The following is a 14,780-nucleotide window of genomic DNA, read 5'->3' on the forward strand; positions in this document are numbered from 1 at the left end:
CTGCAGATGGGCAGGAGTCAGATACAGTGGTACCTCGACTTACGAACGACTCGACAACCCAATTTTTCGATTTACGAATGGGGCAAATGGCCATATGCTTACGAATTTCTCGACATCCAAACGGAAACCGCGGCGGTTTTAGATAGGGTTTTTTCGACTTGCGAATTTTTAGATGGGGTTGCTTCAACCTACGAATTTTTCCATTTCCAATGCATTCCTATGGGAAATCGCGTTTCCAATGGCGCTTTTGACTTACAAATTTTTCGACCTACGAAGGTGCCTTCGGAACAGATTAAATTCGTAAGTCGAGGCACCACTGTATAGTCGTGTGGTTTCCAATGCCTAAGCCAATACCACACATTCTGTAACCAATAAAGTTATGGCCTTTTTCGCCCATTAACCAAAAATACTGTTTCATATGTCTTTATTCCACTTCCCGGGAGGGCTTGAGACCTTGCCACGCAACACAGAATACAGAACAGGGCAGGCTTCACTCTAGACCATTTACTTGTTCTGTTATTTAAAATATATATTAGCCAATGGCAGGTGGGCCTTGGTGTTGTCCTAGTATCCTCTTAGAAACATTTCTAATACTGTAATTTCCATTACTAATATATTATATATTATAATGTGACCTGATGTGATTAGCTTCCATTTTTCCTATCACTATTTACATGACAGGTTGTTACCTGGAACTTTTTTTTGGGGGGGGGGGAGAATATAGAATGAAAGTCAAACATATCCGTCTCAGAAAAAAGTAGTGTTAATGAATAATAATATAGTACCAGCAGTTTGATAGGCAATGGACAAAAAACAGAAATAACTATAGATGAAAGCTAGAACATTTACCTAATTTCAAGGTGAATTTGTCATGAGTCAAAGCTAAAGGAGGTTGAACACATATTGATAATTTTGCAAGTGTCAGCTGTTTGCCCTCCACAGTGATCTGTTGGAAGTAAAAATTAGAAAGGCATTTATGGAAAATACCAGGTGAATTAGAACACATTGCAACTGAAAAAGGAACAGTAAATTAGTAACAACTGTTGAAGTGCTATTATTTTGTAATTCTTATCAGTTTGAGATCTTCCAAAGAATTATGTACATGAAAACAAGTTTTTAGTGAATAGAATGCAATTAGAATATTATGCTCCATTGGGAAATTCCCAATCCCCCTGCCATAAATCTATGAAACAAAAATAAATATTCACTAAACATCCTTTAATTCCATTGTAGTGAACAAATGTAGATACAGTTCACACGCACACACATATGTAGTTTAGGGAAGTTTTTAATGACTGATGTTTTAATGTATTTTTAATCTTTTGTTGGAAGCCGCCCAGAATGGCTGGGGAAACCCAGCCAGATGGGCGGGGTATAAATAAATGCCCAAACGATGACAACCTGTGAGTCAGTCCTGGTTCAAGAAGATAGCATCTTCCTAGAGAGGCTCACATCCAAGACCATAGATAATGTTTATGGTTGTTAAACATAATCCTCTCCAGGAGGCATTTCTCTTAGCTTTCCCCATAACACAGAGACCCATGATGTATATACACATCCAGTGCTTTTTTTCTACAAAAAATGTTTAGGGGTACTCTCATTTTGACTCAAGAAAACAACCATTTTACAGTTCAAATTGGGAAAAAATGCAGTAAATGGACAAAACAAAGATTTACAAAATGTCCATGGGCATGCATACCCCTCTGTATCCCCAGAAAAAAAGCACTGTATACATCTAATTTTTATTTCTTTAATGCATATCACAAGCAATGTAAATCATCAAAATCTCAGTCACTTCTGTATATTTTCTAGAACCAGCCCTCTAAATATAAAAACATGGTTTGAATCTTTTGAGTGTTATAGGTAAAGGGTAAAGGGACCCCTGACCATTAAGTCCAGTCGCGAATGACTCTGGGGTTGTGGCACTCATCTTACTTTACTGGCCGAGGGAGCCGGTGTACAGCTTCCGAGCCAGCATGACTAAGCCGCTTCTGGTGAACCAGAGCAGCACACGGAAACGCTGTTTACCTTCCCGCCGGAGCGGTACCTATTTATCTACTTGCACTTTGACGTGCTTTCGAACTGCTAGGTTGGCAGGAGCAGGGACCGAGCAACGGGAGCTCACCCCGTCGCGGGGATTCGATTGAGTGTTATACTTGGTCTTAAAGTCCCAACAAGGCCAATACCTTTACTGTCACAGAAGGAACCACCTCTGCTTTTACTTCACTGTCAATGGCTTGCTGTAAAGAAGAAGAAGAAACACAGAAACAGCAAATTCAGTATCACACAGGAATGAACATACTGTATGGCTAGATTTCAACTTACTGTAGAGGTCTTAAAACAATAATAAAAGAATTAAGATGCACAAAAATGTTGGGTGATATCTAACTATGGCGTCCCAATCACTCAGCCATTCAACCCCCTGGAGCTGTGTTCTCAGCATAGTAAAACAGTCAAATCCAACAGATGTAATATGCTTGTGATATTACTATTACCATTACTCTCTATGATAGATAAGTTTGTGCACATCAACTTTCAGATGTTTTTGCTAATGTCTTGGATATCATCCAAATATTTTCCCCCAAAAAATCTTTGCTTAAAATTATCTATAAAAAGAGGAAACAAAGGGCAAGAATGTTCTGTACAATCAGTTAAAGCAACATATTCCAAGCTCTGGGAGGAAGACCTTTCATTGCCTACAGACAGCCACCCAATCTTAAACAACTCCTCACCCACAATAATACCACCACCAGACTTAACATGGACACTGATACCAGAGCCTACAATAAACCCAGATGCCAACTTTGATGCCACATACACCCAGTCAACACCATTACTGGCCCCAACAACATCAAACATACCATCTCAGGACTATTCAATTGCTCATCTTCTAACATTGTGTATGCCATCAAATGCCAACAGTGCCCTTCAGCTCTCTATATTGGACAAACAGGCCAAACCCTACGCCAAAGGATAAATGGACATAAATCTGACATCAGGAACCACAAGACAGAGAAACCAGTATGAGAACACTTCAGTCTCCCAGGACATTCTATACAAGATCTCAAAGTAGCTGTCTTATTACAAAAGAATTTCAGAAATAGACTGGAAAGAGAAGTTGCTGAATTGCAACTTATTACCAAACTTAAAACCATGGAGAGACCTGGTCTGAATAGAGACATTGGATTCTTATCTCATTATACATGATAAAGTTATTTTTAGCCATCTCACCCCTTGCTTTTTCCTGTAAGACCAATTGCAGTCGTTAACAGTCGTCAACAGGTTTACCACACCTATCAGCCAATCACCTATTCCCACCACCCTTCTGAGTAATACCGCTCCCCACCCTCTCACTGTATATAAGGGTCTGGTGACTTCTGTTTCAGTGTATCTGAAGAAGTGTGCATGCACACGAAAGCTCATACCAATGACAAACTTAGTTGGCCTCTAAGGTGCTACTGGAAGGAATTTTTATTATTATTATTATATTCCAATCTGTTCTGCTTTACAGAAATTTATATTCCAAGGGGCGCAATCTTATACTCTAGTTGTGTTAGGTTCATGTTGCAGATTTTCGAGTTGCGAACGCAGCAAACCTGGAAATGTATACTTCCAGGTTTCGCCACACACATGCAGAAGTATGCACATGACATCCAGCTCTACCTTTCTTTTAAATCAGAACCAGTGAAGGCGGTGAAGGTCCTGTGTGAGTGCCTGGAGGCGGTTGGAGGATGGATGGCGGCTAACGGATTGAAGTTGAATCCTGACAAGACAGAAGTACTGTTTGTGGAGGACAGGAGGCGGGCAGGTGTGGAGGACTCCCTAGTCTTGAATGGGGTAACTGTGCCCCTGAAGGACCAGGTGCGCAGCCTGGGAGTCATTTTGGACTCTCAGCTGTCCATGGAGGCACAGGTTAATTCTGTGTCCAGGGCGGCTGTCTACCAGCTCCATCTGGTACGCAGGTTGAGACCCTACCTGCCCACAGACTGTCTCGCCAGAGTGGTCCATGCTCTGGTTATCTCCCACTTAGACTACTGCAATGCGCTCTACATGGGGCTACCTTTGAAGGTGACCTGGAAACTGCAATTAATCCAGAATGTGGCAGCTAGACTAGTGACTGGGAGTGGCCACCGGGACCACATAACACCGGTCCTGAGAGATCTACACTGGCTCCCAGTACGTTTCCGAGCACAATTCAAAGTGTTGGTACTGACCTTTAAAGCCCTAAACGGCCTCGGTCCTGTATACCTGAAGGAGCGTCTCTACCCCTACCATTCAGCCCAGACACTGAGATCCAGCACCGAGGGCCTTCTGGCGGTTCCTTCATTGCAAGAAATGAGGTTACAGGGAACCAGACAGAGGGCCTTCTCGGTAGTGGCACCCGCCCTGTGGAACGCCCTCCCAGCAGATGTCAAGGCAGTAAGTAACTATTTTACTTTCAGAAGACAACTGAAGGTGGCCCTGGTTAGGGAAGTTTTTAATGTTTGATGCTGTATTGTTTTTAATATTCGGTTGGAAGCCGCCCAGAGTGGCTGGGGAAACCCAGCCAGATGGGCGGGGTAAAAATAATTTATTATTATTATTATTATTATTATTATTATTATTATTATTATTATTATTTTCTGCGCGCTTCACACATGCACAGGAGCGCTCTATTGTGTCATGCGCATGCACAGAAGCGGCACTCTACTTACGGACTTTTCGGGGTGCAAACAGCACCCCAGAACGGATCGCATCCGTAAGTAGAGGTACCACTGTACCTAGTGCAATGGTGTCAACTGCTGTAGAGCATAAATAATACTTTATCTTACTCAGTCTATACATGTCATTAACAGGCAGTTTAAAATCATTCAAATTGTAACTATGCATGTCATATTTTAGAAACAATTCTTATTTGCTGCTGAATAAATTATTTCTCCTGTTACTGAAATAAATTACTGAAAATGATTCAAAAACCAAGAGCCTAACAGCTAAAATATTAAATAAAATATCTACACACATAATAGTTCTTAATTTAATTACCCCAAAGGTATTAGGATTTACTTGTTAACAATTAACAGTTAGTGCTTAGGAAAGCATGCCAGCTGGCCCACTAACTTCAAATAACTTCTTTTAGCATACAAATTAGAATGAGAGAGAACACAGTCAATGGTTCAATTCAGATACAATGTCAGACTATGGTTAGGGAAACTTACCTGTGGCTTGGTGTACTATCTGAATTAAGAAGCCACAGTTAAATCAATTACTCTGCCTCCACATGCTATTGCACCATGGAGATGAGAATAAAATGATGAAGCCAAATGCCAAAAGAGCAGAAAAGGAAAGCAGACAAATGGCTTTAAACGAGGGCTTGCCTTTGTGTTCTAATATATAGTTAGCTCAAACCATGGTTTCCCATGATGCCTGAGTATAGCCAATGTTCATTAACAGCTGGAGGCAAATAGTGGTGGATTAACATTTGACTGACAGCTCTTGGTGGGTATAGGAAGCTGAGATGAGCTTCTGGAGCAAGCAGCAACTGGCATCAAATAAACATGTGATGGGTGGTGCATGAACATAGTTTAGTATAGGCAGCCAGTTTCTTTTTACTGTGGTTTAGGCTGTCATCATTCATCAACTGAGCACCATGCCAACAATATCAATGAAGCACAGTCATAACCAAACCAGGATTTCCTTCATCCTTCTGTAGCTGTACAGTACTGCAAGATTTCTAAAAGAATAAGTTAACATTTCATTTCAAAATTTATTTTCTCTGTACAAACATTTTCAAATTAAGACTAGCCTACTGCATATTGTAGTAACTTAAAAGCATAATCCTGATGCATGTTGCTCTGGCTTGAGTGGCCCAAGTGCTATAGGATCAGATCAAATACCCATGATCCTTATGTGGTTTGCTATGGCTACATTCAATGGATATTGGCAATGTTTGCATAAGGTACAATAAAAACATTCTGACGATCTGTTATGAATTTCTTATATAATTTACTATTAAGTCTAATTATTAAGGATGTGTTCAATTACTCAGTATTAGTTATTGGGTAAATGTTTGATGGCACAGTATTAAAGACTTCAAGTTCAATACAGATGCTACATTTATAGATTTTTTTCTTCAATCCCTTTATATTATAAAAAGCACTCTAAACCAAGAACAAACCTTGATTACAGGTCATGGTTTATTTGGAGCAAGACAAACCAGAAATCTGGGTTTGAACATAACACTAAGCCAAACCATGACTTAACTCCCAATAGTGCAACAGGAAAGAGGAAGGAGTGAAACACCTATGGGTTTTTCCCCCTGTACATCAGCAAGCTTGGCTTAGTGTTAAAAGTGAATAAGGCTTTAGAGCAGGCTTCCTCAACCTCGGCCTTCCAGATGTTTTTTTCCTACAACTCCCATGATCCCTAACTAGCAGGACCAGTGGTCAGGGATGATGGGAATTGTAGTCTCAAAACATCTGGAGGGCCAAGATTGAGGAAGCCTGATTTAGAGAACAGAAATAGCCTCACTTAAGAAAGTCGCTGTATTTAAGCATGTAACATTATGACTAATATTGGGCAGGATACCAAGAACAGGACTGGTTTCTTGCACAAGGTGGCTTGGTTTTACATTTCTCAAAATAACACACACACACACACACACACACACACACACAAAAGGTAGGGCAAGCAACTTTTGTAACTAAGTGAACAATTTTTTATTTTAAAAAAATGTTACTTGACCTTTATGGACAGTTATTGATATGGCATGGGGATCTACTTTAAAATCTCTCTCTCGGCATGATCAAGTCCCTGAGTAGGTTTTGGGCTCCTGGCCATTGTTCTAAATTTAAGCTCAGTGTTCATTAGTTTAACAAAAATGCTATAAGCACTATCTATCAGGTTTGAGAGTATACAATTTCTATAAAAACAAATCTATGTAAGAATATCTGTAAGTTTTAAGGTTACGTACAGACGCTGAATCAAGATCAGGTGAGACCGTCACAAGAAGTGCAAAATCTTCATTTTTTCCCATTTTAGGCACAATGTCTGTAAAAAAAAAGTAAACTATGAAGCTTAGTCAATGATTTCATAACCATGTTTTGAGACTTAGAGCTGAAGTTCCAACTTAGGATAAAGTCCCATATGTGCAGATTCACAAGTTATAGTCTGGTGAATACTTCCCCAAAGGGAGGGATACTGAATAGTAACAAAGATATTTTCCATATTTATTTTATTGATCTTGATCTGAAAGGAAGTTCAGCTTTTACTCACATATAAGTCCTCACACTTTGTTAACGCAGCAAAGACCCATACTCATATAAACTTTACTTACATTTTATTTCAGAATATTTTCAAAATTTTACATCAAAATTTAACTAGAGTTTTCCTTTCAAATTTCCTCCCTCTTGCAAAGCCAATCTTCTCCTTCAATGTTACCGGTATCTTATTCCGCTCTCCTTATACCTGAGACATTATTATATAAAACAACAGAGGAGGCATAAAGGAAATAGTAAATTAAAGGGAAAGAAAGAAAATAAATGAAAGATAGAAAGGGAGAAAAGTACAGTACTGTTGCCCCAGTAGCTATCAATACCTACTCTTAGCCCCTCCCCTCTACCTGCTGAAATTTCAGACCGCTTCACAGCCAATCCCTTTATTTTAAACACTTTGCTGCTTGCCAGCAGATGCTCTATGGCTGCCATCTTGGTTTCCACACATAATTCTTCCCCAGTGAACTGGGCCAGTGCGCTGTGGGGAAACCAAGGGGGTAGCCAGAGGACCACAGCAATGGGGGCTCAGTGTCTGCTGTTGATAAGAAGTTTAAAAATAAAGGAGGGAAGCTGCCTGGTTCATGAGGAGGTAGGGATGTTTTTTTTAAAAAAAAACAAGCAGCTCAATCAGGTAGGAAAAGTAGGCCAGGGTGAGAAAAGGGGAGCATGTCAGAAGGGGGCCACTGGCAGGTAATGTGCCAAAGTCCCTCTTAAACCTCAGCATACGCTGGGAAAGCCAGGGAAAGTGACAGAGAGCAAAACTGGAGAGGCTTTTTTAAAAAAAAACCCTGCCTCTGCTCCCCAGGTGGGAATCAAGGGCTGAACATGTGCATTGCCATGCGGCCAGGAGGGTGGGTGGCACTGACCGAGCATGCACATGCCGCCCCTAAAACAACCTCACCCCCCCCCAAAAAAACACCCCAGACATTCGTTTAAATTGTAAAAATCCAGCCAGATGGGCATGCTGGCCCCCCCAAAAAGGACATGTCTTGGTTTCCCCGGATGTATGGCAACCTTATTTTAACCCTTTATTCATCCTGCATAGTTGCCCTCCCCTCCAGGATCACATGCCGGCAATGGGTGTGCAAAAAGTGGAAGTAGCTACCCCACACTCCCATGCACGCATAATGTATCTCTCTCACACACACACCTCACAGTGTGTTCACAGTTCTGTTTGGCGGGGGGGGGGGAGGAAGCTTTCAAAACAAATGTCTTTATTGGGAATGTAGAAGAAAAAGAACACTCAGAAGAGGGAAAGTATCTAATGCTATTCTGCAACCAAAACAGAAAATGAAGGAAGGAAAGGGGAAGGTGAGTGGCCAGATCCCTTGTGAAGCTACAGATGCTCCCACTCTGCTTCCTTTCCGGCAGTTTATGTTCCTCAGTCAACTTAGGTTTGGACTCTTTCTGCTTCTCAGCTCCAGTTCTCCCCATTCCTTTTCCATTCCTCCCCTCTGTCACAGCAGCCTCTCTTTTTTTTATGAAGAGGCTTCTTCCAGGAAGCACTCCAGCAAAGAAACATCATTGGTTGAACACCTTCACTCTTCCTGGGACATTATGGACATTTTTCTATGTGTCTATATAAATTATATATTTTCCCAGTTGTTTATATTCTGCCTTTCAGGATATAATCTTACCAAGCTGGTTTACAATTAACATTCATTTACATACGTTAAAAACACATTGAACATGGAAGAACCAGAAGTATTCTTTCTAGGTGAGTTATTTCTTCATTGTAAATTTGTTGCCAGAATTGTTATAGCAAACTTTTCTAGGGGGAAATGGCATAACCCGTTACCACTACTACATAGATATTTTAATATTGGGGGGAAGAGAATTAAAATCATGTTTATTTGCATAGCTTAATTCAGCAGATACTTCATTAAATACAAATTAAAGATAAATCCTATAGTTAGATTTTAATGGACAGCCAACCAACCACAACTGATGTAATTTCAATAAAAGGGGGGGGAAGCATACCGTTGATTTTTCTGGCTTCTTTAATGATTTTCTGAAGTTTATTCATTTCTGCATCATATTCTTCATAATTTATATCCCGAGCCTCAACTTTTGGAGCTTGAAATAAAGATGGATCTGTACCAAGGTAGGAGCATTGTAGATCACCACTATCACTCAGTGTGACTATCACACCTTTCAAATCTCTGCATAAAAAGGGAGGAAAGCTAAATAGCACCATAGTGCAACAGCACAGAATGCCAATGCAATGTCCTTTGCTATTAAAAATGCTTCCAAACATATATTTTTCAAGGCACTGTCTGTACATTGGGGGGGGGGAGTCGATTTCTACTGAGTCTGTGTGGCTGGTGAAATCAGATCACTTGTAATAAATCTAAGTATCACCATCATGTTTCATGTCACCCGAATTGTCCAGTAGCACCTTAGAGACCAACTAAGTTTGTTCTTGGTATAAGCTTCCATGTGCATGCTTGAGTTGGTGTCTAAGGTGGTCTCTGAACATTATATATATATATATATATATAGGTATTATCTGACTGCATTAGACCAACACGGCTACCTACCTGAATCATGTCACCAGAAATTTGTTATTAAGAAGACATGTAATTAAGAAACTGCTAAAATACCTCTAACAACACAGAATTTTAGTATTCACACTCCCAAATCTGTTTTAAAAACAAGCCTACTTAAATGAGCAATGAGATGAGTTTGTAAAATGCTTATAACGCTTTTGCTGTTAGCAGCTTAGTGCCCTTCTGCGGGTTGCTGCAGCACAAAGAAGCAAACAACAGTAGCTGCATTATGTGTAGACAGACTTAAGTCTAGAACCTTATGAAAGGGGAAAAGAGTTAGGAGTACGGGGAAGTTACAGCTGGTTGATAGGTGAAGTATAAGCACCTGCTACCGTACAGCTCTGAAAATTGCCCTTCCCCCAAGCTGCTTTTCTCGGGATTTAACACAGATATCTCCATAGCATGATTCATTTGGTTCTAGCTTATTTAGATCCCTAGACTGTACATGTGATACACGCAAATCTAGTTTGTATTAGTCAAACATGTCTATATCCTAAACATTTGCACTAGCATGTTCACCTGCAACGTTATGGTAACATAATTGTTATGCTGAGTTTATGTGATTCGACACTAAACATTTGTGTGCTCATGATTTGGTAATAAGTCCATAAATATTTCATACAAGTTTAATAGCCCATTGAGAGTCTTTTGAAGACTTGGACCAAAAAGGCAATCTTCAAACATTCCTATTTCTGGTAATCTATTCTTTCTGCCAATAGTTCCTTTATGGTTGCTCTGCTTTCAAGAAATATAGGCTGTTTAAGCAAAGGGTTGTAAAATACAATGATTTTCCTTTGCTCTGGTTGGATATGCTGCAATCCTATACACACTTAAGAAAATTTAAATTGCATTAGCTTTGCTGATATTTAAGCAGTCAAACTACAGGACTGTTTTTTTTAAAGTACATTTTCTCTATGTCCTAAAATTTATGGTGTTTTATATTTTAAAATTAAGTATACAGGACTCCATGAAAACATTAAAGATTTTTCTTCCCCATACTTTTTTCCATGCATTCATAACTGCATTGATATAAAAGGTGGCAACTGAATTATGAAGTATTAATTTATCTTATGGAACACCTAACCCCCAGACAGTTTTAGTTTAACCAAATTCAAAGCTACAGTTCTCGAATGGTTCGCCCCAGAACAGTGTCAGCAGTACTATTAACAGAGCAAGTCGCTTCAGGGCTGCAATTATAAAAGGGATCTAAAATATATTTTATAGCCATTTTCCTGCAGCTACTGTAATTGTCTGTATAGCTATGAACATTACTACCGTAACACATTTCAAACAAAGTACAGTTTCAATTACTTATTGTTGAGGTAGAATATTTTTGAAAGATCTTAAAAGAAGCCAAATAAATGTAAGAACTAAAAGATTTTATTTATTACTGAAGAAACTCAATTGAAACAAATTATTTTGGTACCCATAATACGGTTATTGTTCAAAGCAAATTCTTCACACATATGGTAGTAATTTGAAAATCTATCTTTTACTGGATTTTGGACAAAAATAATAGCATATGCTTTTGCATGTTTCTTTTGCACAACAAATTGCTGAAAACATAGCATTTTAACAAATCCAAGTGCTTTGCATACTTTTTGTCATATAATAAAACAATAATCATTCCAGATGGATTAATAAACCCTTGGATCTATAAATTATAAACCCTTGGATCTATAAATTACCTGGCTGCCTGTTTAGTTTTTTTAAAAAAAAAACATTTTTACTCTACCATATTTTATACTTTAGAAAAGTATTCCCATTTAACAGCAAACATCCCTTTTATGTTTAAAGAAATGACCACGCTAATGAATCCTGCAATATTAATAATCTACCGAATTAGTGTGAATAATGTTTTCTCTGGTGTTATTGTTGCTGTTCTAATTACTTCACTAAGTGTAATGAAGTTTCTGAGCATGTCTGACTGCCTTCACCACCTGGTTTCTGCACTGACTTCCATGGAAGTAGGTTATAATCTGAAACATTCATGATCTACATTATCAGAAAGTCTGATTTCTTCAGTATTTTTTCTGGACGGTGACAGTCAAAAAACCAAACTGTGCACAATAGCTAACATCGCTTATGAAGTGAGAACAGTGTATGCAACAAAATAGGCATCCAAAACCGAGGAATTTTTTTTATATAAAACTAATCTCTCTCTCTCAACAGCCTTCCAATCAAAAAAGGGACACGGGTGGCGCTGTGGTCTAAACCATTGAGCCTCTTGCTGATCAGAAGGTCAGCGGTTTGAATCCCCACAACAGAGTGAGCTCCCATTGCTCTGTCCCAGCTCCTCCCAACCTGGGAGTTTGAAAGCACACCAGTGCAAGTAGATAAATAAGTGCCGCTGCAGCGGGAAGGTAAACGGTGTTTCCATGTACTCTGGTTTGCGTCACGGTGTTCCATTGCGCCAGAAGCGGTTTAGTCATGCTGGCCACATGACCCAGAAAGCTGTCTGTGGACAAAGGCCGGCTCCCTAGGCCTGAAAGCAAGATGAGCGCTGCAACCCCATAGTCTCCTTTGACTGGACAAAAATGTTCAGTGCTATTTTAGTCCATGACAGCTTGGTCAAGTTTTTTTTAGCTTTTTCAGACACAGCAGTAGCAGTCCTTGGCCAAAGGCACCATTGATCCTCCAGTCACATTAAACCACTGTGACCAGGGGGGGCACATCCCATTTCAACCTACCCCGCTAACACCTGTACTACCCACCCCGCCACCTCTGCCATCGGTGGAAGAGCAGCACCAGAAGCAGTACTGATTTGGGGCAACATCACTCCAATTTGGGGAGAGACTGCCATGATTTCACCCCAAATCAGTGCCAGTGTCAGTGCCATTTCTTCACCGGTAGTGAAGATGGCGAGGCACCCAAAGGGGCACCACCACAGGGCTTCTGCCGCCTGAGGCAATGGACTCACCCCACCTAATGGCTGTGCTGGCTCTGACTTTCAGGATATATTTCTCAAGGATGTATACCTCTCAGTGCAAATGAGAGCCTCAAGCCATGATCCTAGTTGTAGTCATTGATTTTTATATTAAAATTAATGTACTGGCTAGTCACTTTTCTGACAGAATGAAAATAAAACCATAGATGTGAAAATAACACCATGTATCCTAAAGTCGCCACAGTCTGCATTGACGTTCATTCTAACAAACACAAACCAGGAACCCCTGGAGTCTCTCGCTGCTCAGAGATTGGGGCCCATAGAACAATAAAGTTTATTGCACACCTGCTTATGGCAGCTAGAATGACCATTGTACACTTTTGGACAAATTTAGATGGGGCCAATCTTACTACTTGGTACACTAAAGTGTGGGATATTGTCACCTCTAGGCTTGATTATTGTAACTCGCTCTACGTGGGGCTGCCCTTGAAACTGACCCAGAAACTCCAGCGGGTGCAGAATGCCGCGGCGAGACTCCTTACAGGGTCCCAGCCACGGGATCACATTCATCCAGTGCTTTACCAGCTGCACTGGCTCCCGGTGGAGTAGAGGATCAGGTTTAAGGTGCTGGTTTTGACCTTTAAAGCTTTATGCAGCTTAGGACCCTCGTACCTATGGGACCGCCTCTCCCGGTATGCCCCGCAGAGGACATTAAGGTCCACAAATAATAACATACTGGAGATCCCGAGTCACAAGGTGGTTAGGCTGGCCTCTACCAGGACCAGGGCCTTCTCAGTAATGACCTGGTGGAACGCTCTGTCTCAGGAGACTAGGGCCCTGCGGGATTTGTCATCTTTCATAGGGCCTGCAAGACAGAGCTGTTCTGCTTGGCCTTTGGACTGACGCAGTCTGACCCCAGGGTTACCCTCCCCTAAGGTTTTATCTTATAATGGTTTTATCTTACTTGTAGATTTTTAATTTTAAAACTGAATTTTAACATTGTATTAATCTGCATTTTAATTAATTCTTTTATACTTGTGTATATTTTTGTTGTTAGCCGCCCTGAGCCCGGTCTTGACTGGGAAGGGCGGGGTATAAATAAAATTGTTGTTGTTGTTGTTGGAAGATGATTTCGTACCTATTTCGGTCTGACTTTCTTTTATTTTTAAGCAAGGAGGAATATGGCCGAGGACCCCTCTTGGCCTTTGAATGAATATGGCTGATAGAGTGACTCAGGACATTTGGATACTTTACTTGGTATAATAGGGTTCGTGTTTTATAACTTTGTCTTGTTTAACCACTCTGTCTATACTATAAATTGTTCTAGTTGCTACCTTCCATGTATTCATATACCTGTGGTTTATTAATTTTGGCTTTATTTTATGTCTATATTTGTTCAAGAGTGATCTTTTATTATATATGGACTATGTATATTGCCATCAGCTCCTAAATTTTGCAGAATCCTGTATAACCTTTTTCTGACAATAAAAATTATTTAACAACAAAATAGCTGTTTCAAGCTAAAAAAATTCAAAGGAGGACTAGTATCATCCTATTATAATATATGTGTTGCACTTTTCATTTTTAAAGAAGCCTGAAACATGAAGATATAAAGCTAATTAATTAATGTTAAAAATGACCCTACCAAAACTTATATGAAGGCAGATCATTAAACTTTTTTTTGTCACATTGGAACAATAAGAAAAATCTCCCCAAAAGCAGGTCAGTAACTTTTAGTTACCACTGCCACCCGCTGGTGACGACACCATAATATATAATAAAAAGTTTTTATTATATTGACTGAACCAAAAGACAGCCAAAAAAATTAATTTGTACTTATGGGGTGCCTGCTGTGTTAAATTAAATGGGTGTCAAACCTTTTTACAAGGTCAAAATTATAGCTAGATTGTCTACATAAGATGAAACTCTAGAACTACAATATACCTACACATAATATGTAATACTTTCCATTAATTCTTAAACTGCAGTACAATTTAAGCCAGGGGTGCAATTCACCAAAGTACTCCTCCTGTGAATGACCCATAGGCATTAATAGGTGGGTTTGAAAGGAGTGCTTCATGGACTGTACTTTCT

The 14,780-nt window shown here is 39.8% G+C and overlaps 1 protein-coding gene across 4 annotated transcripts in view; it reads right to left on the reverse strand.

Annotated features, from left to right (window-relative positions):
- Nucleotides 1-14,780, reverse strand: part of BBS9 (Bardet-Biedl syndrome 9) — a 223,776-nt gene that overhangs the window by 180,467 nt on the left and 28,529 nt on the right. For all 4 annotated transcript variants that reach the window (XM_035130062.3, XM_088653431.1, XM_088653433.1 and 1 more), the window contains exons 10-13: nucleotides 9,231-9,412; nucleotides 6,950-7,026; nucleotides 2,187-2,240; nucleotides 850-946 (exon numbers count right to left, since the gene is read on the reverse strand). In XM_035130062.3, the coding sequence (XP_034985953.1) occupies nucleotides 850-946; nucleotides 2,187-2,240; nucleotides 6,950-7,026; nucleotides 9,231-9,412 (410 nt within the window). The remainder of the gene's footprint in view (nucleotides 1-849; nucleotides 947-2,186; nucleotides 2,241-6,949; nucleotides 7,027-9,230; nucleotides 9,413-14,780) is intronic.

The sequence above is a fragment of the Zootoca vivipara genome, chromosome 11 (genome assembly GCF_965207765.1).
Source record: "Zootoca vivipara chromosome 11, rZooViv2.hap1.1, whole genome shotgun sequence".
Lineage (NCBI taxonomy): Eukaryota > Metazoa > Chordata > Lepidosauria > Squamata > Lacertidae > Zootoca > Zootoca vivipara.